The sequence below is a fragment of the Gymnodraco acuticeps genome, unplaced genomic scaffold (assembly GCF_902827175.1).
Source record: "Gymnodraco acuticeps unplaced genomic scaffold, fGymAcu1.1, whole genome shotgun sequence".
NCBI lineage: Eukaryota > Metazoa > Chordata > Actinopteri > Perciformes > Bathydraconidae > Gymnodraco > Gymnodraco acuticeps.
In genome coordinates this window covers 723,685-750,064 of record NW_022990276.1, presented here as the reverse complement: position 1 = coordinate 750,064, position 26,380 = coordinate 723,685, and the positions used below count along the sequence as shown (strand labels likewise).

General features: G+C 43.0%; 1 protein-coding gene across 2 annotated transcripts; it reads right to left on the bottom strand.

The window, feature by feature from the left end:
- Positions 1 to 1,560: 1,560 nt before the first annotated feature.
- On the bottom strand, positions 1,561 to 25,425 carry atp1a3b (ATPase Na+/K+ transporting subunit alpha 3b). Of its 2 annotated transcripts, none has more exons than XM_034221635.1 (23): positions 25,203 to 25,425; positions 24,995 to 25,084; positions 15,297 to 15,407; positions 14,695 to 14,754; positions 14,250 to 14,453; positions 13,932 to 14,045; positions 13,598 to 13,732; positions 12,900 to 13,017; positions 11,757 to 12,025; positions 11,294 to 11,492; positions 10,053 to 10,297; positions 8,961 to 9,153; positions 7,539 to 7,714; positions 6,803 to 6,939; positions 6,558 to 6,708; positions 5,794 to 5,962; positions 5,537 to 5,691; positions 5,211 to 5,334; positions 4,837 to 4,982; positions 4,623 to 4,753; positions 4,081 to 4,182; positions 3,646 to 3,737; positions 1,561 to 3,136 (listed from the first exon to the last, which is right to left on the bottom strand). In XM_034221635.1, exons 2-23 carry the CDS (start codon positions 24,998 to 25,000, stop codon positions 3,108 to 3,110), a joined length of 3,066 nt encoding a protein of 1,021 aa, XP_034077526.1. In that variant the 5' UTR covers positions 25,001 to 25,084; positions 25,203 to 25,425; the 3' UTR covers positions 1,561 to 3,107. The 2 variants fall into 2 exon arrangements, with proteins under 2 accessions (XP_034077526.1, XP_034077527.1); XM_034221636.1 differs by having other exon boundaries at positions 15,297 to 15,368.
- Between the last annotated feature and the right edge of the window lie 955 nt (positions 25,426 to 26,380).

The window sequence follows — 26,380 nt, the reverse complement described above, 5'->3', positions numbered from 1 at the left end:
CTCCAGCACACATTGCAGCGCCCACAATCCCCCTCTCATCCCCCCTGTGGCCCCCCTCCTGTCCCCCCTTTCCACGTGACCCCTGTGACCTGTGACAGCACAGTACAAGGACCCCTTGCTCAGGTTGCCATGGCAATGACCTTGGTGGGCCCCAGTCAGACACACACTCGTCCACAGACACACTCGCTTACACACTGCGGCAAAGGCGATCGATATTCTATTATACGGAGGGTGGCGAGGGGGGGGGGGGGGGGAGTCGCACTGCAGCGAGCTCACTGCAGAGACACAGGGGAAATTAGAGAGAGGGTGTGAGTGTGTTTGTCAGGGAGAGTGACAGAAAGTGTATGTGTGTGCATGTGTGTGTGCATGTGTTAGCAGGAGACACTGCACTTGTCATTGGGCAAAGCGGTGCCAGAAAGTTTTTGCTTCTTCTCACTTACATGTCCTAAATGCTGACAGGATGTGGCAAAGTGACCTCTCACACACACCATATCATCATCATCATTATCATCATCACATTATAGAGCTCTATGTTGTGTATATTCATTTGTGTACAAGTCAGGCAATAAGAGGTTCATTTAGAATAGATGACCCTTGTGGAACAGTGGTAGCCTGCTCCCTTAACATTAAGATATTGCCTTGCTTTATTTGCAGGAACCTTTGGAAAATCGCTTTTATTAATCAAATATGTTGCTTTCTGAACACATGACTAATTTTCTATTTCTTATAGTATGGGAAGATGAGTTTGGAGACATTGTTCCCTTGGTAAGACTATCAATAAGAGCTTATGGATGGTAATGTCAGACGCAGCTGACACAGAGGATTTGGTGCATTACCCTGGGCTGCTGCCAACTCTTCCTCCTTTAACATCATGCAGTTTGCACGTTGAAGTGCGTATACATTCACAACACTAGGTGGCATCCCATCCTCATATTTCCTGCTGTGTGTGATGGACACCAACACATTTACACCTTAGTGGGATTAAAATGTCAGATAATACAACCTCATATTGGATTTATGTGTTGAAATAATAGAAAGTCGGATGTGGTATTACAATCAAAGATATTTAATCAGCCCGGGACTCTCGACCGGCCCACTTCGGCACCGCTACTAAATTGTCAACGGGGGTGGGGTGCTAGTGTGATATCCGACCGGTCCACATCGTCCGACCGGCCCACTTCACTACGGCCCGTCGGGATTCGTCTCAAACGTCTCGATGGCCACTACTAGGTATTGATTCACGTGGGAAGTTATCCCAGGATCATGGGTTCAAAGGGGTTGTAATCATTAACACATTAATTCGACGTTTATACAGCCTCACGCAATAAGATAAATTAGATGTTACCTAAGTGATAAACACCTTTTTTGTTCATACTTGCTTAAATACTGTAGCAGTATTTCATGTCTATTGTAATGGATGCCTTTAAATTCCTTTACCTTATCATAATATGAAACCTTGAGTGATTAAGATTATAAGTAGTAGGCAGATAAACATGGTGTGTACTGTGTAGTTTTTCACGAGTAAAAACAGAGACAGAGAGACACGCACACAGGTCTGGGTTGTATTAAATGTTCTAGATGTTTTATTGGTGTTTTGTTTCATTTATTTGACACACATGTTCTACTAGTTGTGTTTTTTTTTTTCTTCTTGAATTTTTCATCTCTTGCTGCCATCTGAGATAGACCCAGCCTGAGACCGCTGGCCCTTCGCTGGTCTCCAACACAAACATGCACACAGACCGGGGCCAGACCGGGCCGCACCAGGACCTGGACTAAACCACAGCTGGACCCAAACCCGGTAACAGTCCCGAGGCGCATGGTCTCCTCATCGCCACTCACCACGTCACAGCACACTGCACCACATCATACCTGCAGCGACAGGAACCTGAAAGCCTTGGTTGGTGTCTTGTGTCTTTTGGTAAAAACACAACCTCAAACTCTGCTCTGCTGTTACAGCTTTAGAACAGCCCCCTGGGGAACAGCCAGAAAAGAACAGAAACCAAAAACAGAAACACATATCTCGAGCTTTTTTTTCCTTATTTTTCATGAATGTCTCTCTTGAGCTGTTTTTCAACATGTGTTTTTTTATTGTTTCATTTAAATTCAGTATAGAATTATATAGATTTCCTAGAGCACACAGAAAGATTGAGTTGTATTCACCAACTTGGGGCGGGGAGGGGAGAGGGGGGGGGGTGTACTGTAATAGTTATTAACAAGGACAATGGTTCACACTGTGCACACAAACAGAGACAAACGGGGCGGGAGGGAGGGGAGGGGAGGGGAGGGGGGGGCTGTGAGAGACATAGGGGGGGAGACGGGTGGGGTGTGCTTTGTTAGGCCTAAATGAGGAAAAGCAGCTCTCACGTACCCCCCCTCCCGTCTTGGAAATAAAAAAAGAAATCATCGAAATCCCCCCGTACCCCACATATTTAAAAAAAACAACAACACGGTGGCCGTTGAGAACGGAAGAGAGGGAGGATGGAGGGGGTGAGGAGGGAGGACAGGGAGGGAGGTGACCCCCCCCCTGCTGGTCCTCCACAGACAGGAGGTGGCAGTCGAGGTGGTGTCGGCGGTGGGGTCGGCGGTGGGGTCTCACTGTGTGATCTTTACAGCTGTGTGTGATTGGACGACAAGCAAAGGGTTGGCGAGGAGAGAGGGGGACGAAGGTATAGAGACAGACGAAGGTGGGGGGGGGGGGAGAAAGCAGGGGAGGAACAGGGAGGGGCAGGAGCTGGTTGGCCCTTTTTTGCAGAGCGTAGACACTCCCTTTGTATCCTTAGCTCATTCAAATCTACATACACAATATGCAGCTGCCGTTTGGTAGATATATTGGTTTATGTACACAGCAGTGAGAGAACACATGCAAAGAGTATCATAGGAGGGGGGGGCAGAAAGGGAGGGGGGAGGGTCAATGTAGAAAGTTGAAAAGGTGCTTTTGCTGTTTTTAATCTTTGGGGCAGTTGTGATGAAAATTGCTTCAAAGCGTTTTTTGTCTTTAAGAGGGCGGGGCGTCTGGAGGTGTGTCTTGCCAGGGATGAAGTGACAGGGGGGAGGGGGGGGAGAAATAAGTGGAGATGTAGGGGGTTTGAGCAGAGATGCTCCATCGATCAATAGTATGTCTCCCTTTCCACCCAACCTGGATATCAGAGGAAGAAAGAAAAACACAGAAAAGTTCAGTTAATAGTGATTTAGGATGATATTCAAAAAATGCATTTAGTGATATCATGTTGTAGACAAATCTCAAATCCTATTTTGAGAGGGGTTTTACTTAATTCCCCTAAAAAATGATGTTCGAATTTAAAATCGATGGAAAGCTAGATAATATTGTAATTATGAATGATTGTAGCTACGATATTCGCTAATCTGATATTGGGAGAGTCTAAAGATAAGAACATATCCCTACTAGCACTTCTGAAACTCACTAATTAACCAAAGAAATGTCATAATCGTGCTTTAAAACTATGTGTTGTAGTTTTTCAGGAGCTGGACATTTTCTTAGCCGGGTGCAGAGACTTCTTTGGGTCTCATAGTTGAGTTTTTGATAAAGTCACAGCTATAAGCAAAGTAAAAGTCCAACACAACGCCCTTTAAAAGGAACCTGCTTAAAAAGGGATGAAGAGGATATGAAGTAGAAAAGATACTGACCTCCGGGGTTCCTACGGAGGAGGAGTTTTCTGACTTCATCATAAACAAAGATGAGGAAACTATAGGGGAACGCACAGAACCACCAGCTAGGCCTGTAAGCAAGACAAGAGAACAGCGAGGGTTAAAACACATCACAGATTACAAAATATGTCGTGATGGTAAATGGACTGTACTTATACAGCGCTTTATCCAGTCTTTAAGACCCCTCAAAGCGCTTTACATGTCGCTCACCCATTCATACAGAGCAGTGTACCTTACTCTAGGAACTAACATTCACACATCGTTGGCCATCGGGAGCATCTCAGGGTTAACTATCTTGCTCAAGGATACATCGACATGTTGGCTGCACGGGCTGGGATCGAACCCACAACCTTCTGGTCGCAGCCACAGTCGCCCTTAGTGTCAAAGTAAAGTAAATGTAGTACTGGCACTCACTTTAGAGGATACATCCTGAGTGCCACATCCATGCCGGGGCAGTAGGACAGGAAGGCAGCCAGGGCTGTCTCTTCAAACAGGCCGAAGATCAAGATCTTGTTCCTGAGTGGGAAGAACACAGCAAATATTCAAGAGCAGAAAGAAAAAAGTGACGCGGAAATTGAGATGCGTGTCATTATGATAATGGCTACAAAAGTGAAGCCACTCAGTTGTAAAGGAATGTAGCTGTAAATGTATATAGTATGTCATATAAGTATTTATTGATATAACAAGTTGCCTTTGTTTTCATTAATGCTATCACTTGCGTTTCTTCATAGTTTGATCATATTTAGCGTTATTTAAATTGGGTTTTATCGATGTTTGTACATGTTTTCTTTCGATAGCCTTGTTCGTTTTTGGTGTGATTGTTTGCTAGTGGTTTGTTAATGTGTTATATATTGCGTCTTATACTGTTCTGTTTTCCCATTTGTCTGATGACTGTATGTTTGGGACCCCCGTCAGAAAACAAGATCTCAAGAGGGTTACTCTACAAGTACACATACCTCATGCCCTGCTGGAACACAGAGTTACGTCGGGTCTTGCAGATGATCACATCGGCCCATTGCACCACCACGATACTGACGAAGAAGGCTGTGTGGCAGGTGAACTCCACAATCTTCCTCTGCTCGTATGTCTGAGGGCAGGAGAGTACAGGAACACAATGAGATAAAGTCATAAAACCACCCAAAAACTCACTTTAACAAACTAAAACCTTACCCATTGCTGCCCGTAGCTGTCTTCCAGGTCGTTGACAGAGCGGTCGTCCCAGTTGAGCCTGATGCCGACTAGTCGACTGGGCAGGAAACCATTTTCAGCCAAGATGACAAAGTAGGCGAAGAAGCCTGCAACAGCCTGGATCATACCTGAGGAGAAAACACACACAGATGAAGTTACATATCCAGAGATGAAGTTATCTATAAAACACAAAACGAATTTCTTTATAGGCAGAATAAGTCAAAACAAAGAAACATGCCTTGTCGTGTGCCTTAAATAAGTTATTTTAACATGAATGTAAGAAAGAAGGGAGAAAACACCAGGAAGCCTAGAAAATAATAGTAAGTAATAACAGTAGCCATTTTTGTTTCACTCACCAATTTGTCCATAAGCGATGCTGATGAGCCTCTCGTTCACCAGCTTGTCCCTGAAGGGGTTCCTGGGCTGACGCTTCATGATGTCGCTCTCTGCGGTCTCATAGGCCAAGGAGATGGCTGGCACCTGAGGGGAGAGGGAGACATGTGAACTTTTAGCATAGCCTGTCGCAGTTACACACTTTTTTTTAATATTGTCATTTTAGGACCATTGCTTTAATGTAATGTTAAATAATCTATTACTGTATTTTATGCTTATTTTACACAATTAATTTATACTGTCTTTGTCTTTTTAACGTGCTTTTATTGAGTGTTTAATCCGCTCTCACCATGTCAGTTCCCAGGTCAATGCAGAGGATGGTGATGGTTCCCAGGGGCAGGGGGATGTTGGCGCAGATGAACAGCAGGAAGGGGGTGATCTCTGGGATGTTGCTGGTCAGGGTGTAGGCGATGGACTTCTTCAGGTTATCAAAGATCAAACGACCTGAAGGGAGGAAAAACAAAACAAGTTACACCAGGAACTCAGTCACAGGGTTTGGCTCTGTGAAACCACACGTTCATGTTCAGGTCCTCGGGGTCTTCTCACCTTCTTCCACTCCTGTCACAATGGAGGCAAAGTTGTCGTCCAACAGGATCATGTCAGCGGCCTGTTTGGACACGTCTGAGCCGGAGATACCCATGGCAACACCGATGTCGGCCTTTTTCAGAGCGGGAGAGTCATTCACACCGTCGCCTGTCACGGCCACAATGGCACCCTGGGAGAGAAGAAGGACAGAGAGGAGGTTATATAAAGGAAGTTATATTTCATCCATCATTGACCATGTGGTAGTTTGAGTTTAAATGAGAACTATGTATCTTAGAAATCTATGATTCATATGACCACAATGATTTTAGTCAAAAGTGAAATGAGTCACTACTTAAGAAACTGTTTTGGTGTCTATATAAAACAATCATGATTGAAAAACATACTCAAAGTTTTCAAGAGCTGAATAGACGTTTATATGGTATGAAGAAATACATCTAAAATGTTTCAATTTAACTAAATTAATTCAATGTAATCAAATTAATCTAAAACATGGTATTTTAAATACATATCAACATTCAGATGTATTCAAATAATCAGTTGTAATGAAAAAAATTACAATTTAATTCAACTGTTTTTTCCAATATCTCACTGTCAGGAAATCCTCAATCAATAACTAACTAGCGCCCTCTGCTGTTGTAAAAGTAGAATGTTACTTATAGCCCCTGGATGTAGTCAATATAATAATATCATGCTTTATAAACATTTGATTTGATTATAGTAACATAAAGCAACTTGGGTTAGAGATTTGACTCCTATGTTCTCACCAGTCGCTGGCAGCCCTCTACGATGATGAGCTTCTGCTGAGGGGACGTCCTGGCGAATACAATCTCTGTGTGGTTCCTCAGGATGTCGTCCATCTGATCCTGAGACAGATCTTTGAGGTCTGTGCCGTGGATCACACAGGCTTTGGCATCCCTAAAAACACAGAGTGAAGCGTTGATGTGAGTCTGCTCATTTGCCATCATCCTCTGTACGACTCCACGTTTGTTTTTCTGTGATGTTTCTTTACCTGGGGTTGACCTGGCTGACGGGGATATTGAGACGAGCTGCGATGTCCTCCACGGTCTCGTTGCCCTCGGAGATGATGCCCACTCCCTTGGCAATGGCCTTGGCAGTGATAGGGTGATCTCCAGTGACCATGATGACCTAAAGAGAGCAACACATATTACATTAGACAATCTCAAACTGATGCAGGACCTTCCTATTTAACACAGGAATATATAGATCAGATTCAGTATCAAGTACATGAACATGGATTTGCTTTTGTGTATAATGGTGCATACATAAACACATTCAAACAAATCATTGGAAAGCAGAAATGTGCTCAGTATACAGAGAAACGTGCACGGTTCACAGTATCTTGTTTGAGAGATGGCTCACGTGTGTGCAGAATTGTTTGCAGTTGTTTTGTTTTAGTGTTTTGTGATTTCAACCATCTGTTTGTCTATCATTTTAAAGTGTTTTTGTACTATTAAGTCTTATTCTGTAGGGGGGGGTTAAGAAAATGGACAACCTGCACACGTGGGTTTTTTTTGTCATTGAAACTGTATGTGTTGTTTAAGAAAAAGGAAAATAAAGTTTAAAACTAATTAAAATAATAAAAGACCGTAACTTCAAATATTGGATTTTATATTGTAATTTATCTGACGGTATTTACTTCCTTTATTTAAATAAAAAGCGTTTGTAGTTGTGTAGGATGTGTTAACGTCAGCTTAGTGATATATTGGCCGTGTTCAAAAACTCACCTTGATTCCAGCCGATCGGCATTTTCCAACAGCATCAGGCACAGCAGCACGGGGAGGGTCGATCATGGACATGAGGCCGATGAAGCAAAGCTGGTCTGTCTGGAAGTTGACATCATCCGTGTCGAAGGCGAAGCCCTTGGGGTATTGATCCTCTGCGAGCATCGTGTGGCAGAAACCTGGAGGGGGGAGACATGTGGGATTTAGTGTTTGATTTGTGAGGAATAAACACAGAGCTCATTTCCATTTTCAGACATTTCCATAAACCCTGGTTTTATCATCAGATCTCTAACAACAAATATGATGGTCTTGAGCTGTCGCAAATTACGGAATGTGTTTGCAGTTCCCTGTAATGCATGTATATGGTTTTCAAGCTAATAAAGGACACTAATATTACTGCCACTACTGTCCTTTGAGTTACATATTGTTAATCTCCTGTCCAAAAGAAATGCTTATATATACTAAAATATGTCCAAGATGGTGGAATGAGCTCCCCATTGACATCAGGACGGCAGAAAGCTTACACACCTTCCAGCGCAGACTGAAAACTCATCTCTTTCGACTCCACTTAGAGCGATAAAATACTAACTAAGCACGTATATACTAACAAAGGACTGGCTTACCTAAAGCCAGTTGAGTAGCACTTGAAATGTTTGGCTCTATGAAACCTGATGTACTTATGATTCTGTTTTCTTCTAGTTTGTATCTTCCTGGTCGAATGCACTTATTGTAAGTCGCTTTGGATAAAAGCGTCAGCTAAATGCAATGTAATGTAATGTTTCATTTGGGGCTGCGAAAAGTCTTTCAAAATAAAAACCGTACACAAAACAAAGACCACCAACAAACTACGGAGCCCCCTAGGGGACATGGAGAAGAAAAAAAAGTAAATTTGAAAAAATAAAATAAAAATGTATTGCGAGATCTCTAGTTAGATCCTGGTCAGTTCGGCTGCTACGGCAACACAGAAACCACAACAATGGAGTGGTTCATCGATTTTACTTTGAGCTTGGCCTTAAATATAAAGATATAACATCAGTGCTTGGCAATAGGCACGGGTTTCACACAGACTGTATATATAAAGGGTTTCACATAAGTGAAGACACCTCAAGAGAACACTGTTGTATGGCAATCAAAGAATCTAAATAAAATCCCTATTTTCGTAAATTGGGGGCTCGTCCGGTCTTTCCGTTGTTTTCGTCGTGTCGGGTAAGCTTCAGTTTCACTATGATCTCTGGTTGACAGTTTTTCTTCGTGATAGTGGAACAAATTGAAATGGAAAGTAAATTGGAATGTTTCTGTTGAGAAATTGGATGAGTGTACAAAAGCGGATTTGGTTTTGATTGCTAATGTTTTTGTGCCTATTAATGAGGGTCATAGCATCTTTTTAAACCTCAGGGTTAGGCTCAGTTCTCTCTCTCTCCTCACCCAGCACTCTCTCTCCGAGGCCTCCAAGCTCCATGTAGGCGTTCTGGAAAGACTCCTTCAGCTCCTCGTCCATGGGCTGCTCCTTGCCCTGCACCATGATGGTGGAGCAGCAGTCCAGGATCCTCTCGGGGGCGCCCTTCATCACCAGCAGGTAGCGGTTATCATTGGTATCTTCAGTCTCGTGTATTGACAGCTAGAAGGAGCACAGAAAGTTCATTTGATCTATTGAATAGGCTGTTTGAGCATTTACTGTAACATAAGAATGCATGTCTTTAATCTGTAATACTGTTGTACACCATTTTGTTTGATCACACACATATGCTATGCCTCCCAGTGCATATCCGGGATGCTGAGTCTATTGAACTTTTTAAATCCCAGCTAAAAACTCACCTCTTTGCGCTGGCTCTTAATACTAGTTGAACATAACGTTTTTACAGTTATTGTGCTTTTTTATCATGTTTTAATTATTGTTTTATTATTGTACTCCCATTGTGTTATTTGATATTGTATGTATTGCCTGTACAGCACTTTGGTTTGAGATTGAGATTATGCTAAATGATATGATATATGATTTGAATTTGTGTCTGGATATTTGTCTGTTGATGTTGGACATGGAGCTGCTGTGACGCAAGTCAAATTTCAGACTTGATCTGACAAATAAAGTAATATCGTATCGTATGGTATTGTAATATCGTATCGTATGCGTGTGTACAATGCTACATTTGTATTGATTCATTCACCTCATTGCATTATCTCATATACTACATCAAATGCTTTCTAATCAATACACTTTTGCAATAACGTTGGATAATCTGTCACTATTGTTGTATCATTGTTTTTTTATATAGCTTCAGCCAAGAAGAGACGGAGAATAAAAGATAATTACGAATAAATTAGCAATTTGTATATTTTCTTTTATGTATTAAATGTTTTTCTTTGACTCAATCTTGTCATAACTACACAGCTACAGTGTAGTTATGACAATGAAAACCTTAGGTCACAGCAGGCTCCTCCAACAGTGCAACACAATAACACAGATCAAATAGTGCAAGTAAATAGAATAAAATAGAATATCATAGAAATGTCTCGTACCTGGTATTTGTTGGTGGAGTTGAAGGGGATCTCGGCCACCTTCTTATTCCTGTCCCTGTTGGCTCTCACGGAGCCGCAGCACAGCTCGATGCACTTCAGCAGCGCGGACTCTGAGGCGTCTCCGGCCACGTCACGCTTCAGGATGGGCAGGGCGTCCTGTCCCGCTTTGAACTGAGCGCGGTTACACAGACCAGCAACACGAGCCAGACTCAGCCACGTCACGGAGCTCTTGTCGAAAGAGGCACCTGGAGAGATAGAAGAAGATTATTAACAATCTATTCGCTGGTAGACCCTAGGGCTGTGCGATTATGGCAAAAATCATAATCACGATTAGTTTTGGTCAATAATTGATATCACGATTATTAAAAACGATTATCCATTTACTTTGAAAACATCCATTTATTGAAAAAAAAAATGTGAACAGTATGTTTTTAACAGTTGATTACGCTGAACTTTAATATAATTCAACTGAAAATGTATTAAAACCAATTTTTTAAAAAAGTTATAAAAAAAAAAAAAAAAAGTTTAAACAAAAATAATAATCGTTTTATTTCGATTACGTTGTTTTCGTAATCGTTGCAAGCCAAAATCGTAATCAAGATTAAAATACGATTAATTGCACAGCCCTAGTAGAACCCCCCCCCCCCTCACACACACAACACCTCGGACACCACTGCTGTAAAAGGCCAATGTGAAATCATGTAAAAAAACAACAACACTTATGTGTAATATGTTCCTTGCTAATATTATTGTTACTACTGGCTGCTACTCTTAGTCATTCCATCTATTAATGCAACAGGAATCTGTATGTGCAATAATAATTGTACTACTCTTATATACCACACTTCAATTTTATAAATACTGCGACTTACTTATCTACCTGACTGTGTACTTCTAGTAATAATATCTATTCTAAATACTATGTAGGTATCTTCTATATTACGAGGGTTTCCTCCTTCAGCCAACATTCATCTGTATTTGTCTATTTATTTCTGATAATTATTACTATCTAACTTCATTTTGTTGTTGCCTGAGCTGTTCTGTTTTGTGTTGTATTTGAAAAATGTAATAAAGACATTATATAAAAAAAATACTATGTGCATGCATTTATATACAGTAATAGTGTTGTATTTATTTCGTCTCTATATCTATACGTTGCTTTAACAATGTACATGTCCCGTGTGTGGGACAAATAAAGGAAGTCTGGTTTGAGGAAGTGACTGTGCCCTGTCCTCTCTCACCAGACTGGTCCTCCGTGGTGTCGGCCTCGTGGATCTGGTTGTCGAACCACATGTGGGCCACGGTCATCCTGTTCTGGGTCAGGGTTCCTGTCTTGTCGGAGCAGATGGTGGAGGTGGAGCCGAGGGTTTCCACAGCTTCCAGATTCTTCACCAGGCAGTTCTTCTTCGCCATACGCTTAGCAGTCAGGGTCAGACACACCTGCAGGCAAACATTCATGATGTCAGACAACGTTTATCACATTAACACACGCTCATACACATTATTATTTTAAACATTATTTTTCTTTGTTTCTTTGTCTATATAATTGAAGACAACAATATAGACAAAGTAAGCACTTCAATCAGCAAACTAAAATATAATAATAAAATAAAGGAAATGATATTTGTCCAACAGGAAACAAAAGTCTTTAATACAGAAGAAGTATAAATGGCGTATGCAGTATTTTCTTTGTCCTCCACTCACGGTGACAGTAGCCAGCAGCCCTTCGGGCACGTTAGCCACGATGATGCCGATGAGGAAGATGACGGCCTCCAGCCAGCTGTAACCCAGGACGATGGCCAGGATAAAGAAGGTAACGCCCAGGAAAACAGCCACGCCGGTGATGATGTGGATGAAATGCTCGATCTCTTTGGCGATGGGGGTCTTTCCGGTCTCCAGGCCAGAGGTCAGAGTGGCAATGCGACCCATGACTGTGTGGTCACCGGTGCAGATAACAATACCACGAGCTGTGCCTGGTTTGGAAAAAGAACAGAGACACAACATTGTAAAATATATTCGCTGCAACAGTTAGTGTGTCCTTTAAACAATGTCTCAGTTAGATACTACATTTTGGAGTAAACGATTAGGGCTGGAAACCTTAACGTGTTCAATCAAATTAGTGACACTACCACATTTGCTTTGGTTAAGTGTCAGAAAATATACAGACATTTAATTCCAGAATCATTAACACTAAGCTGAACTCTAATAAAGTAAAAACCTTTGATTTCTCTTACTAGTTTTGCAAAATAAATACTAGAACTTTAAACTTGTTGACAGTCTTGATTAATCGCAGGTTTCTTTTATGTGATTAATGCAATCGAATATTTGAACCACTACTCAAACCATATGTGCACACAAAGTTTGTAACCCTTAGATGCATAAGTGGGTCTTCTTGGACCCGGTGAGGTGGTTTTCTTGAAGTATCTTTGTAATTACATTTTTTTTATCATTTCATATTCCAGCTACTCCTCAAAAAACATGTTTTGGATATCGTGCCATTCAAATGTTGTATTTACATTTTAAGAAATTGTAGTTTTTGTATTTCTACCCCAAGCTTCAATAAGTGGGTCAAAAATGACCCGCATGCATTTTCTATGGGAAAACGTTTGTTTTCAAAATGTTAAAAAAATGTCTAAAATTATAAATAGTGAAAAATTAAATATAAAATATTTCTAGTGTGATCCAAAATATAACACTAAATATTATACAAGTGATTTTTATTAACCAAAATGACAAAAATGGCATAAAAACACATTATTCTAATAGGGGTCCTTTTTGACCCACTTATGGAAGAGCGTAGTCACTCGTGCATCTAAGCATGTTATATTATCGCCGTGGAGACCATACCTTCCACACAGTTGGTGGAGAAGAAAGCGACGTTTCGGGTCTCGAGGGGGTTGTCATGGGTATTGTCAGGTGACCGGCTCTGAGGCTCTGACTCTCCTGTTAGGGAGGAGTTATCCACCTGGAAACAGAGAGAGAGAGAAAGCGTGTAGTTGCAAACAAGAAGAAGTAAGACTTTTGGGATGTGCAACGTGCCTAGATAATATGCCCAGCCCAAACAGTCTCACAAGACATCGTTTAGAATAAAGATCAGAAACCCAATAAGATTATTATATTCTGTATGTTGAATGTTAAATATAAATTAGTGGTTTATATGAAAGGGACAATATCTAACAAAATGTGATGCATTTCTGTTATTAACTGGCGGATAATAATTGTTGACTTGTTCGTATGATATGAGATGCAGTTCCATAAATCATTTTATTATGATTTTGCAAATTTGGTTGCAACAAGATCTCTTTAGGGCTAATATGACGGATGAATAGCGTAACAATATTGAACTAATTGATACCAACATGAAAGTTCCATCAGTTGATTACCCACGTTAAAACACGTTTTGTTTAAATGCAATGAGACTTTATCTTATGCTAACTGTCATTTGAGGAGTGAAGTTAAGAGTCTGAAAGTAGTATGACATCTTAACTTTTTCTTCACATCTAGCAAGTGACTGTTTTTGAAGTTGTGTTTAAGTGAGTGTGTACCTTGCAGCCGTGAGCAGAGACCACCCTGATGTCAGCAGGGATCCTGTCTCCTCCCTTCACCTCCACCAGGTCTCCACCCACCACTTCCTCAGCGTTGATCTGCACCTTCTCGCCTTCACGGATCACCAACGCTTGCTGCAGGGAGATATTAGCGAGGGTTAGAACAAATATACACAGACCATACAACATTGCACACTTTTGCACCCACCTACACTTATAAACTAACTGACAAGTTATTCTTTAAATGAATAAATAATCAGTTAAATTGTCTTTGTTGTGTGCCTCTCCCACTCTTAAGCTTTCACACTCTCTAGTGAGCAAAACACATCTTTACCTGAGGCACCATGTTCTTGAAAGACTCCATGATTTTGGAGCTCTTGGCCTCTTGAAAGTATGAGAAACATCCAGTGATGACGACAACAGCTGTGAGCACAATACCTAGGTACAACTGGAGAGAGAGAGAGAGAGAGAGAGAGAGAGAGAGAGAGAGAGAGAGAGGCAGAGAGAGAGAGAGAGAGAGAGAGAGAGAGAGAGAGAGAGAGAGAGAGAGAGTCAAACATATGTGAGTATTGGATACAATATGTGATGCTGAAGTCGTTATGCTGAGGTTTTTCGCTCTAGATGTGAATATTTGAGTGTATGCTTTGCTCACATTGTCTCCTGCAGGATCGTCCTCAGTGGCTGCCTGGATGGCGTAGGCCAGGAAGCAGAGGATGGCGCCGGTCCACAGCAGGACAGAGAATCCACCAAACAGCTGGCGACAGAACTTGACCCACTCCGGGGTGGTGGGAGGAGGGGTGAGAGCATTGGGACCATCCCTGATCAGATACTCTGCTGCCTTGGCATTGGTCAATCCCTGAAGGCAGAACACAGGAAGTGAGGTGTGAAGCTAGCAGAGAAAAGCAGGTCTGCTCTGATGCAGCGCCAACACAAACACACCTTTGTTCAAGTCCTATATTTATTTAGTATGGACAAATACATTGGAGTTCAGAGGACTGAAGAATAGTCAAACACTGTAATAAAGAACCACCCAGTGGTCAACTAATAAAAAACAGCTCTCAAATCATGGCTACGAGGAATAGATAATGTCAACTCACCTGGACGCAGTCAGTCTGGAATTTCCTGCATACCTCCTCTATAGACATTTTATGTTCCGTCTAAAAGAATAACAAAACAAAAAAAGGGATAATTAATACTTTGCCTAGGACATTATGTTAAGTCATTGCAATGTTTTGCATGCAAGGACATGTCGTAGAAAATTGTCCAAATTGAAACAATAATTATGCTAATATGCAGCTTCTTTCCTTTGAGTAAATTATCTCCATGCATGCAGTTCACCTGAGAGATAAGAGTATCAGGGCAGCCAGATAAGCCGACCCAGGTGTTTCTTGCGCTGGCATCGAAGTGACGACCTCCAGGTAACAAGTCACCCCTTCTTACCAGTGAAAATACTTTTTTTTCTGGCCTGCGTGAGAAATATTTCCCTTTTCTCGAACACAGTTGGTATCAATTCACTTTCCTTTACTATATCCTCAAAAAGGGGATGCATGGGTGTTTATAAATATTTGTTATATTAGTTGTAAATGCCAAATGAATCAACTTTTTGATTGATAAGATCGAAAGTGAATTGGTCTCAAACTCATTTTGTGCCAACATATAATTCCACAAGTATTTACATATAAGAGAAGGTTATACTTACAATAGGAACCTCCTTCTTGAGCTCGTCCATGTCCTTGCCCCCCTTCTTCTTCTTGGGGGATTTATCTTTGTCCTGTGTGGTGGCAACTCGGTAACTGTCTGACCTTCCATACTACAGACATACACATATGTTTCAAACATGCCTTGGGACTAGTTTAAGGGGAGGGTAGCCTTTCACCTTTATGAATAACCTTAGCTGGTCACTGGGGTGATGGGATAATGGGAAATCGTATTAACAGAATAAAACTATACTGTCTCAAAAAAAGACAGCGGGCTTTATTGAATTACCCTTAAGGTGTTTATCTTTCACAGAAAAGGATTGTGTAACCTTGTGAAGTGGCCTCGTGAAGTAGCCTGTATTTGTCAATTATTATGAGGAGGCTGAAGAAGAGCATTACAATACAAACCAATTAATTACTAAAGACATGAAAGGTAATGCGTTACCCTGGTCGTTTCTTCATGGACCAACACATTTACATTAAGTAAGACCATACATGAAAGGCTCCTTCCTGCTCTGCCACATCCATTTGATGTCTCCACTGATCAAATCATTCTCGCTCTTATAACAGCCTGATGTACACTTCAAAACATAAACAAGTTCAAAGGGTTTAACCAGTCATGTTTGAACTCATCCCCTTATGTTCTTTCATGTATCTACATGCAAGGACACAGAGAGTGTATGCTCATCAAAGGCTTTCTAAATATATTCCAATATGTTCTACACATCACAGACACTTTGATGTCTAGGTTAGGAGTAATTTATGTCTTAAGTATGTTGCACGGACAGACACATCAGATGTTCTTCGCCCTGCTGTTTCTAGGTACTCTCCTTACTATAATTGACGCCTCAGAAATCGGCTTATCTTGTTAAACTGGACTTGAGTGGACTATTAATAGCCCCGATTGTCCTTGGCACTGCACGTTCTAGTCCCTTTAGGTCTGTAAGTGTAACTCTAGCCTGAGTCCGGAAGGAGAGCAGCTTGACTGCAGAGCCTCATCATTACAAATGTTCCTCAACAGAGGTCAGAGGTGACAAGGAGAAGCGACAATCCCTCCCAGGAGGTGTGAGCGGGTCCTATAGGTCAGGCCCTGCACGGACAAAGGTCACAAAGGAAACTGCCCATGATCAATACATTCAGATATACACTGATGGTTGGATGAAGTAGCAAAGTCCAGCTGATACAGACGCCACATCATATACTCTAAATAAGACAGAAACATCAATACCTATCATCGGATCATCTATAACAATCCTCCTAACTAAGGTATGTGTATGTCCAAAGAAAAGGAAATGAGCTAAGAGGTATTGACTGCGTGGCGCTTCACAGGATATCAGAAAACTACTGTGTGCTGAAATTGACTGAAATAAAGTCAGCACCCTCTAGTGGTAGGATCAGGCGGTAACATCATGAGGAGTGCAGCATACACAGATAACTGCTGCTGGACCAGATTGTTTGCCATGTTTAATCCATCCTTTGACATGATGCTTAAAACATATGTTTACTTTAAAAACAATTATTGGAATTCTCCTCTCAGATTTGAAGCACCAGCGAGGAAGCATGAGTTGAGATCGAAAATCTCACACACCAAAACACACACACCTGCAGTGTGACAAATGTCACCAAGAAGCTATGCATGTCCCACTTGTGAAATCTTGCCCCTGCACTTTGAATCTGTATGTTGAAACAAGGACCTGTCTTTCTGGTTTCTCTGGTGAAACATCCTTCATGAAACAACATGCGGAGGACAACTCTCACTCGCTCTAACTGTAGAGAAATGCGGGCTGCTCAACAACCGCCACTGAATTTAAAGCAAACAATAAAGCCATTTGTTGCAGCATGTCAGGCATAGAGCAACATGTCAGTGTGGGAAGGAGCTGTTTGACTTGACTTCAAGTGCACACACCCACATGCAAACACAGAGCCCTGCAACAAAGCAGCAGGTGAGCAAATCTCCTGCTGCAGCAAGACCAGGCAGGCCTGAGGAGAGGAAGGCTGCAGAACTGATGCAGTGGAAAAACACTGCTGCTCATCCCCTCTGAGACCCACCCTGGATGTGTGTGTGGGTGAGAAAGAGAGTGCATGTATTATATGTATTCATGGCGCCTCCATTTAGAGATGAAAAGAGATGTTGAACAATCGGGACCGTTACCGATTTGCCAACTAAGTAATCAGGTGTCAAAACGGCAACGTAATCTATCAGATGACAGACGGTCGGCCAGGTGTGTAAATTACGCTTCATTGGTTTAAAACGATGTTGTGTCTAGTAGATGAGGAACGCTCAAATACGCATTTAGGGAGCATTGTCCGCTCATGGCGCACCTGCTTTCCTCAGATCCCTGAAACTGATAGTATGAACACACACTCTGGTGTTTATCTCCCTATCGCAAACCACACATATGCCTCGACACTTAAAAATGGTTGGCAGGAGTGCTTAACAAAGTGTTATGTGGTGAAAAGTGAGGACGTGGAGAGATTGGATGCGAAGGCGGTGGATGAGAGACACGCTTGGGCACATGGAAAGGGAGACATCAGTGGGAGGTGAGAAGCAGGGACAGATAAACAGGTGGAGAGAGAAAGAGAGAGAGAGAGAGAGAGAGAGAGAGAGAGAGAGAGAGAGAGAGAGAGAGAGAGAGAGGGAGGAGAGCCGTTGTCACCCTTCTCTCATGCCTCTAATTAGGTTATGACCAGCAGTCTTTGTCTGCTGGCTCTGTGTCAGCGTTTGACCCACAGTGACCCCACTCTAATAGATTGCGAAACCTTTCTTATGGTATGTGTGTAGGCTGTGGCTCAGTGGGTAGTGTGCTAGACTTTGAATCAGGGGATAGCAAGTTCGAGTCTCTCTGCAGTCAGCATGTCGTTGTGTCCCTGAGACACTTCACCCCAAATTGCTCCTGTGCGGATTACCCACACACAGTAAGTACTGAACGCTGTAAGTCGCTTTGGATAAAAGCGTCTAACAAATGACATGTGATGTAATGTGTGTGTGTCACTTGTGTTTGCATATGCTAACTGATTACATTGTTGAGTGAGTGTGCATTTGGGACTGAGGAGTTATCAGCATGACTCAGAGAGAGGAGAGATGTATCTTCAGTTTACAGAATGTTAAGTGCACTGCTGGCTTTGTGCATGTGAGTGTGTCCTTCCCCCGCTCCACACACACCCTGATAAGATGTGTCTGACCTCAAATATGTTGCTATTCTTAAAGAAACAAACAAGTAAAAGGCTTTAAACTGTACGTCGTTGGTTTTTACTGGTCTGTCTATATATCTTTCTCTGTCATCTCCACCGTGATTATTTCATTATACAGTGTAGAAAAGATGGAGGCAATTTTGTGTACAAATTGAGTCTCCTTTCATTTGCAGGAAATAACAGAGTGTGCCTCCCTGTCTGTGGGTGTCCAGCTGTCCCACAGTATTCTGGGTAATGTAATGAACCCCCCGAGGTTCTGAGGAAGGAAACAGAGACTCGTGGCTGGAATTACAGACGCCCGATCTCCCACAGGCACACAGACCAACAGACTGATGATGACTGACACGTCTCTGACAATCCTCAGGAAATGGATGCTCCTCTGTCCTCGGAGTGCAACCACCCACACCCGGTTACATATTGGCTTATTCAAATCTGCTTAAAATATCAATAAATCCATACAGCCTTTGCCTCACATATCCGGTGGTGTGTTTGTTTGTGTGTTGATTGTAAATTATGCTGCTATGGCTATCCAAACATAAAGTTGCTCTGATTAGTGCGTGTGTATGGAGGGAAAGTAACCATGGGGACCGCCATTGCCATGGTGACGAAGCTCAGCAGTGGCTAGGCACTCCTCGCTAGGATCCCCTGATGTGATCCGAGACAAGGAATAATGTATGCATCTGTTACTGGACACCGTATTCACTGCTGTGTCATATAGACAATTCATTCGAGGAATTGGTAGATGCTTGTGTGTGTGTGTGTGTGTGTGTGTGTGTGTGTGTGTGTGTGTGTGTGAGCAGAGGTGAGTCACTGTGTTGGCTACAGTCCGTATGAGCAGCATCTACACGCATTGCGGCAGAAAAATGGAGAAGGTGAAAGAGAGAGAGAGAGAGGTTAAAAAAAGATATCAAAAAACAAGTAAGACTTAACTTGAAACATCCAGTGAGTAAAGGCTGTAACTGCCTCTCTATGTTAACACTGCATTTCTCAAAAGAAAAACAGCTGGCTATGTTCAAAACTACAACGTTGCTTCATTTCGGCAGACTGAGAATGTGTGATAATAATCTACCAGTAGATGTCATGTTAAAATAACTGTAGGAGTAGCACCTGAGGATCGTTCCAGAACTACGGGTCGAGGCATGCCCACTGATGGTGGGATCCACTGGGACCGGCATGTCGTTTTCTTTCATAAACGTTTGTTTTTCTTCATGTGGAACTAATATAAGGAAGTGGTTTGTGAATGGAAAACGTGAGCTATTTTACCATTAGTAACGACCACAAAACACGTCACAACGAACACTTCCTCTTTGTACATCATGGCCTTATTACCTGTTTTCCACGATGACCATGGCTGTAAAATGTACTGCTAAAACAGGCTTACATCAAAGAACACACATTAGTGTCTTCACTTCTGAGCGGATGTTGTATTAATATAAACATCTATTCCTACCTGTCTTTACGGTTAACATTAGATGGATATTTGGGTCTAATCCATGTCATCTTCTTTTGCAATCGTGTAGTAGTTGGGTGAGACAGTTGAATGGCTGTGTTTTGCAGGATGGTTTTAAATAACAAAGCCTTCTTAAGAGTCAATTCATGAAAATATCATTTCTAACATGGATTATTGAATAAAGGGGGGAAATAAAAACGATCTTTGTGAGAGCCGTTATGAAAAGTGTTTGAGTGTTTAACTTCTGCATCTGTAGACATACTGATGCATGTGTGTGTGTGTGTGTGTGTGTGTGACATTGCAAGGTTATTGGGCCATCTGCTGTTTCTTGCAGCAGGATGGCAGGCGGGGCGGGGCGGGGGGGCAGTATTGGGGGGGGGTCAGGCTGTGGACCGATGGACATTGCTGTTGGGATTAGCTAGTCTGATTACTACAGTGGATTAGCCCATGTGACCCCCCCTCTCTTTGTCTCTCTATCACTCTTCTTTCTCTGCAATCCTCTCTCAGGGAAATCCAATGTGTAAATGCAATCTAAAAGTACTGACTAAGCAAATAGATTAGATTGTTACTTTTACCAGACGATAAGGATTTGAATTCGTTGTAAAAGAAACTGTTAAGATATTTGTTTCACTTATCTGTAAGAGACGTGATAGGTAGCTTTCTTATCTGTTGAAGTGATCAGATATCAAAAGGAGGAGATGCCAGATATCCAACATGGAGACGAAAGGGAACAGATGAAGATTTGTGTGGTTCCAGGGGACGGGGCAGTTAAAGTTAAAACATGTACGCGTAGAGTATTAATCCGATTGAATGGTAAAGAGAGAAATGAAAAGATGGTGGCCGCTCAAGAGCACTAACGTAAATTCTTAATCTCTGAACCACATAAACATATAGGGACGAAGGAGATTAACTCTCTTTAGCTCTCATCGTGATCAACCCAGACCTCACATTTAACAGAAGTCCTTCCACTTGCTGCCCCTCTCCCCTCGGATCACTTCTGTCCATCTGTCACCCAACCATTTTGTAACTGTGTCTTTAGTTCTTTACAATGCACTGTCGTCTCTTGAGGGTTAGATGTGTCTTCGAATGGGGCCTGGTCTATATTGGTGCTGTAAATCTTGGTTCTTTGATGCTTGTAGTGAAGATGGCATCTGGCCATGGTGTGAGTGGGGGCACCTAGGACTCCTGCATTTGGATGAGTTGTTCAAATTCAAACTGCAGTACGGCTTTTTATCCACGTATTATATACCGGTTGTGGTGATTTTATCATCTTAAATGCCTGTTCTTAAATGTCTTTTATCTTCTTTTGTAAAGCACTTTGGGTTGCCGTGTGCTGAAAGGTGCTGTATAAATAAACCTTGCCTGAGCAAGCATCTGGTTGCACGGATATATCCAGATGTGCACGTACGCACGCACATACAAACATCTACAAACAACTAGAATAAATACCCATTAACATTTAGCATGTGTCCCTTTGTGATTCCAAACCAGGATAGTTGTATTTAGTATATCTGAAGGAAAGGAAAACAATTCACTACTCAGAAAGAAAATGACTGTGATACTTGGAAGATATTTAATCTTCTCTGCTGAATTGCTGAATTGCAACACCCAAAGCAAATGTTCCAACTTGTTGTAAAATGATCTGTTTTTTATTTTTAAAAGCCTTTGTCCATTGTGGCTGCCCATTGTTACACGCTGGGCTTTGGTGTATTCACACAGGGACACACACTCTTCACAAGCACACACACACATCTCCAGGACAACACCCTGAATTAGTCATGTCGTTGTAGTCAGGCAACCTAATCCCTTGAAATGCATTAATTATGGGAGACCAGTAACACGTTAATGTTGGAAAACTGTCACTGTGCCTACGGTTATCTGTTCTAAAGTAATGTATGAAGAGACAGTGCTGACCTTTACATTTTATTAGCATTACACAAGCTGTATTGAGCTCACAGCTCAGGCTGGCTAGCTCCTGATTTTCTGCTGAGGCACAAGAGAAGTCTGGACTCTGTCCTTCAGCAGGACTCTCACTGAGGACACTGCACTCATTACAGCAGATATTATTGATCAGAGACCTACAAGAGGCTTGAAGGGGACAATAGAGGATGTTTCAAAGGTCACCATATTGACCTTAATTGACCTAGGCCGCAGGGCAAAGATATCCCAGCAGGCTTTGCGGTCAGGGAGATCATGCGGTTGATCAGATCCTATATGGACGTGCTTTACTATTGGTCCGTGCGACATGTAGGACAGATCAGTGCAGCCTATCAGGCACCAGGTGCAGTGGGGAGGGATGTGCAGTCCTCTGCACCAAACTGAGGGCTGGGCCTCTGCAGAGATCCAACTCCTGAACCGTCTTACACCAACACCGTACATCCTTCTCCATCCTCTCACATGCCTCACTGACTGTTCTAGAAACATTTACATCATGTCAGGTAATCAGAGAATCAATCAAGCCCTCGGCAGGTTCTCCTCACTACAATGCCTTCCAAGCAGGTCAACCACACCCCTGCTCACCAGCCTGCGTGACCTTCTGTCTCGGGGCTGCTACTGCACCTTCATCCATCTTTAATACCTGCCCACTAGTGTTAAACCTCTCTAACCTCTTCTCTCCACCATGCTCAACCTTCAGGCAATGTCCTATGAAGATCATCCACCCAACCACATCTCTGTTCTCCCTATCCCATCTGTCTCCTCCTGATAACCAATCCTACATGTGCAGCAAGAGGAAACAGGAGCCAGAGTAATGTGAGCCTCAGGTCATTATCCTGTAACAAGATATACCGACCGGCAGGCAGCCCTCCCCCACCCTACGCCTCCACCATCATTTTAAATCCCTCTCTCATTCTCACTCTACACCTGCAGACCAGCCACTACTGAGCTGCTCTTCCTCCCTCCCTCCCTCTCGCTCTCTCAGCACTGCCACCCTCCCCCACCAGTGTCACGTGTCTGAAGGTGAAAATCTCCCCCTATAGTCTCATCAGCATCCGCCTTGTATAGCTGCACCAATGCAGAACAATGATCGAGGTGGGCAGGTGTGTGACTGAAAAGACATTTCTTTAGAGATAATCTTCCACATTGAGATTCATCCCTTTACCAGATTAAATGGTCTTTCTGGCAAGCCTGACACATGCCCAGGCTTTGCTCTATAGCATCACTGCTGTCTCTAAGCCCTGTCCTCTCTGCTGCTCCCGATGCCAACCTATCACAGCTCTTTACAGGGAATTTCCACATCACAGGCCCCGCCCACAGTTTGACGCAGGAAGCACGTCCTACTGATGCACCCTGCGGCCTTGGGGAAGGACAGCTGGCAATGCCATCGCACAGTGCACCAATGCAAAATTTAGGGGGAAAATGACAGAAAGAGCGAGAAGCAAGTGTTGACCGGTGACTGGTGGCATCCATTTACTCGCAGCACGAATCCATCCATCTCTCCATCCCCTTTCCGTTTCAGGGTGACCTCAGCAGGCATCGAGTGAAAGTCAAGGAAACACCCTTCACAGATCGCCAGGCACGCTCGTATTCTGTTTTATAATGCCAATCTCCGGAGAGCTGCGGCATCTTCCCAAATCCCACCCTACATTCCTGACAGCAGCGATTCATGCGTAATACTCCCATCCCATTTGACGCAGTGCCCACTAATGGTGCCGGTTAGCTTCCCCCAGCATCACGGGCTACATCTCTACCGGCAGAGGCATTTCAGATGCTTGTGTAACTGCAACGACATCGACTTCTGCCTCTGCAGCGGTGCATATCTCTCAGAGCCGCATCATCTCCTGCCTGCAGCAACACGGCTCCTCGTTTTTCAGCACTAATACTGCAGTCGAATATTAAAAATGACAACTCCTCTCTGCATGATACAGAGGGGGGGACATTGCGCAATATCTCACAATTACACTCATATCAACGCCTTGGCATTTTCCGGGAACGCGGGTTTTTTCCACCAGCTTCCTCTAATACCATGTGCATGACTAATACAAGATAACAAGAAACAGATGGGTTTTTTTTTAAACTGCGCAAAGCGGGTGAAATTACTGTCAAATATAACGTTGTACTATTCGCATCTTGAATGTAATCGGTTGTAAATGTGATCACTGTTAGCGATTATCGAGTAGCTGTTACGTCACAAATTAAACGGGGGAAATAAACTGGCGAGGCGCTTATTCCCAGTAACCGCATTATGACGCATGGGCCATCGAGGGTGCCCGGGATGAAACTGATGGCGTCCACCGGTCAGCATCTCTCCTGCTCCACCACCGGATGCTTCTACTCGGTTGACCGGTCCGGAGAGGGCAGTGCCAACGGGATATACAGCAAGGGGAGCACATAAGGGCGAGGACAGGGGGGGAGGATGCGCGGGCATGGAGGAGGTCACAGTACATCGTGTTCATCTGACAATGTCATAAAATATGTGCCTTCAAATGCAACAAAATGTTCAAATAGAAAATAAACCACAGCTAAATGAGGGGTGACGAGAATGGGTTTCTAACAGGTACACCCTACCCCCACCCTTCATATCCCCCCCTCCTCCCCACCCACTAGAGCTCTCGGTAAGAATAAACCGATTAGGCCTAGCATGGCTCGCAAGGTTATAGTGACAGTAGGGCCCATCATAGACCTGGAATACATAGGATAACCTCTAAACCACACAAGTGACACCTTGGCATCGTTCGTATTTATATCGGTGCCAATGAATTGACCGAGCGAATAAGAGAGAAAGGCACCAGCAAATATAATATTATTATTTCTATTCAACAGTAATTCAAGTCAAAAGCAGGCAGAATTCATCACGGAGATCGGTGTTATATCTCTGCTTCATATAGCGGCACCACAGAGGAGCTACTGGCTACATCAATTTGTCGCAGTCTAGGAGACCAGGCTAAAACAGAGTTCCGCATTACAGTCAATGTCATTCAGGCAAACGGGATTTCCATAGAGGGAAAAAATGACATCACTTCAGCCCTTCCTCGACAGGAGTAACATTTTAAGGCTATTTTCTCAGGCCACTTCAGGGGGGCTACAACGCAGTTATAAAGTGGAAATCGTCAGTCTTACCCCCATGTTGGCGCAGTCACTCTTCTCCTCTCAGGTGATGCACAGCTTGAGAGGTGTCAGCCCCTCGCGTTGAATATCAAAATGCCTTGCCTTGAAAAATATGAAAGAGAATATGCTCAGTTTTCAGGGTGGCTTAAATGAAAAATGAGAACGACGTCATGGCAGTTGATCTGACAAAATGCTTTTTTAAATCAAAACGTTGTCAAACCTTCCAAAAGGGTTCGGCTATTCTGTTTCCCTGTGAGACGTCTTTCAAATGAAATGCTGCGGTCTCAAGCGGAGCATCACGCGGGGTGCGCTTCCTTCCTTTGCTCTCTGATACTTGCGGTGAAAGACCGGCAAAAAGGAAGAGACGCAGAGCTACCTTTTCAGCACTTGATCTCCCTCCGCGAAAGTCCCGGTTACCGCAGTACTCCTCTAGAGCCGCACCACTCCGCCAATGCAAAAAGCTCCGCCTAAAGACAGTACTGAGGGGGGCTAAGACCCGCCCATTTGTCATGCAGCTGGCCAATCACAAGCCTGACCGTGCATTCTATGATGGGTTTGCTGACCAATCGGTGTCATGTCAGCCTATTAAACCGACCAATAGAACAGCCAGTCTGCCCCTCCTGCTTTACTGCAGAATTCCGAGGCTTGCATCCAGCAGCATCGCGAATCTCTAGGCTGAAATGTTTTAAAAATGGACGCACAAGGTTAGACTCTAGTTGTCGTGATTGTGTTTGTTCATCATGAAATGTACTTATGTAAGATACACATAGTGGATTTGTGTGCATTAGTGCATGGGATAAGCACCCTTGGATGTCTTAGCAGGCCTGTCATGAGCATGTTGTGCACCTTCATATAGTAGGCCTTGGTGCAGCAGAAAGACCACATAACTGTGTAGTCACAGAGTGTGTTTGTGTGTGTGTGTGTGTGTGTGTGTGTGTGTGTGTGTGTGTGTGTGTGAGAGACATGCAGATAACAACTATTTTCTAAATCAGAATCAAATGTGATCCTTGTCTACAGTTCGGTTATTAATGTATTACTGCACATCAGGGGCATTATGGGCTGCAGACAACCTGCAACCTGACAGCCGTGCATCAGCAGTTGTACAGTTTTAAAGATGCAGAGTCAGCAGCTTAGCTGATGTGGAGAGACTTGTGGCAAAGGCAAAATACTGATATGGGCGTACCTCAGTGAAAGCAAAGACTTCAACCTGGCATTTTGTCTTTGGAGCTACTTGACATTTTATGATGGCAGTCGTAAAGACTTGTGTCTACCGTTGACATGTGGGACAGCAGTAAGTACCACACAGCAAGAACAAACTTTTAGAACAAATCAGACTACATTCCTTAAACACTCGACAAGTATTCAGAGAGACAGGGGGGAGGAAATGATAGAAAATAG

Bases quoted from the DNA above. Each gene is read 5' to 3' on its own strand.
- atp1a3b (XM_034221635.1), bottom strand. The intron at 4,983-5,210 runs GTGAGTGAAACA...TTTTCTCCTCAG, and splicing joins CATCGCTTATGGACAAATTG to GTATGATCCAGGCTGTTGCA. The intron at 4,183-4,622 runs GTATGTGTACTT...CTTCCCACTCAG, and splicing joins GTGTTCCAGCAGGGCATGAG to GAACAAGATCTTGATCTTCG.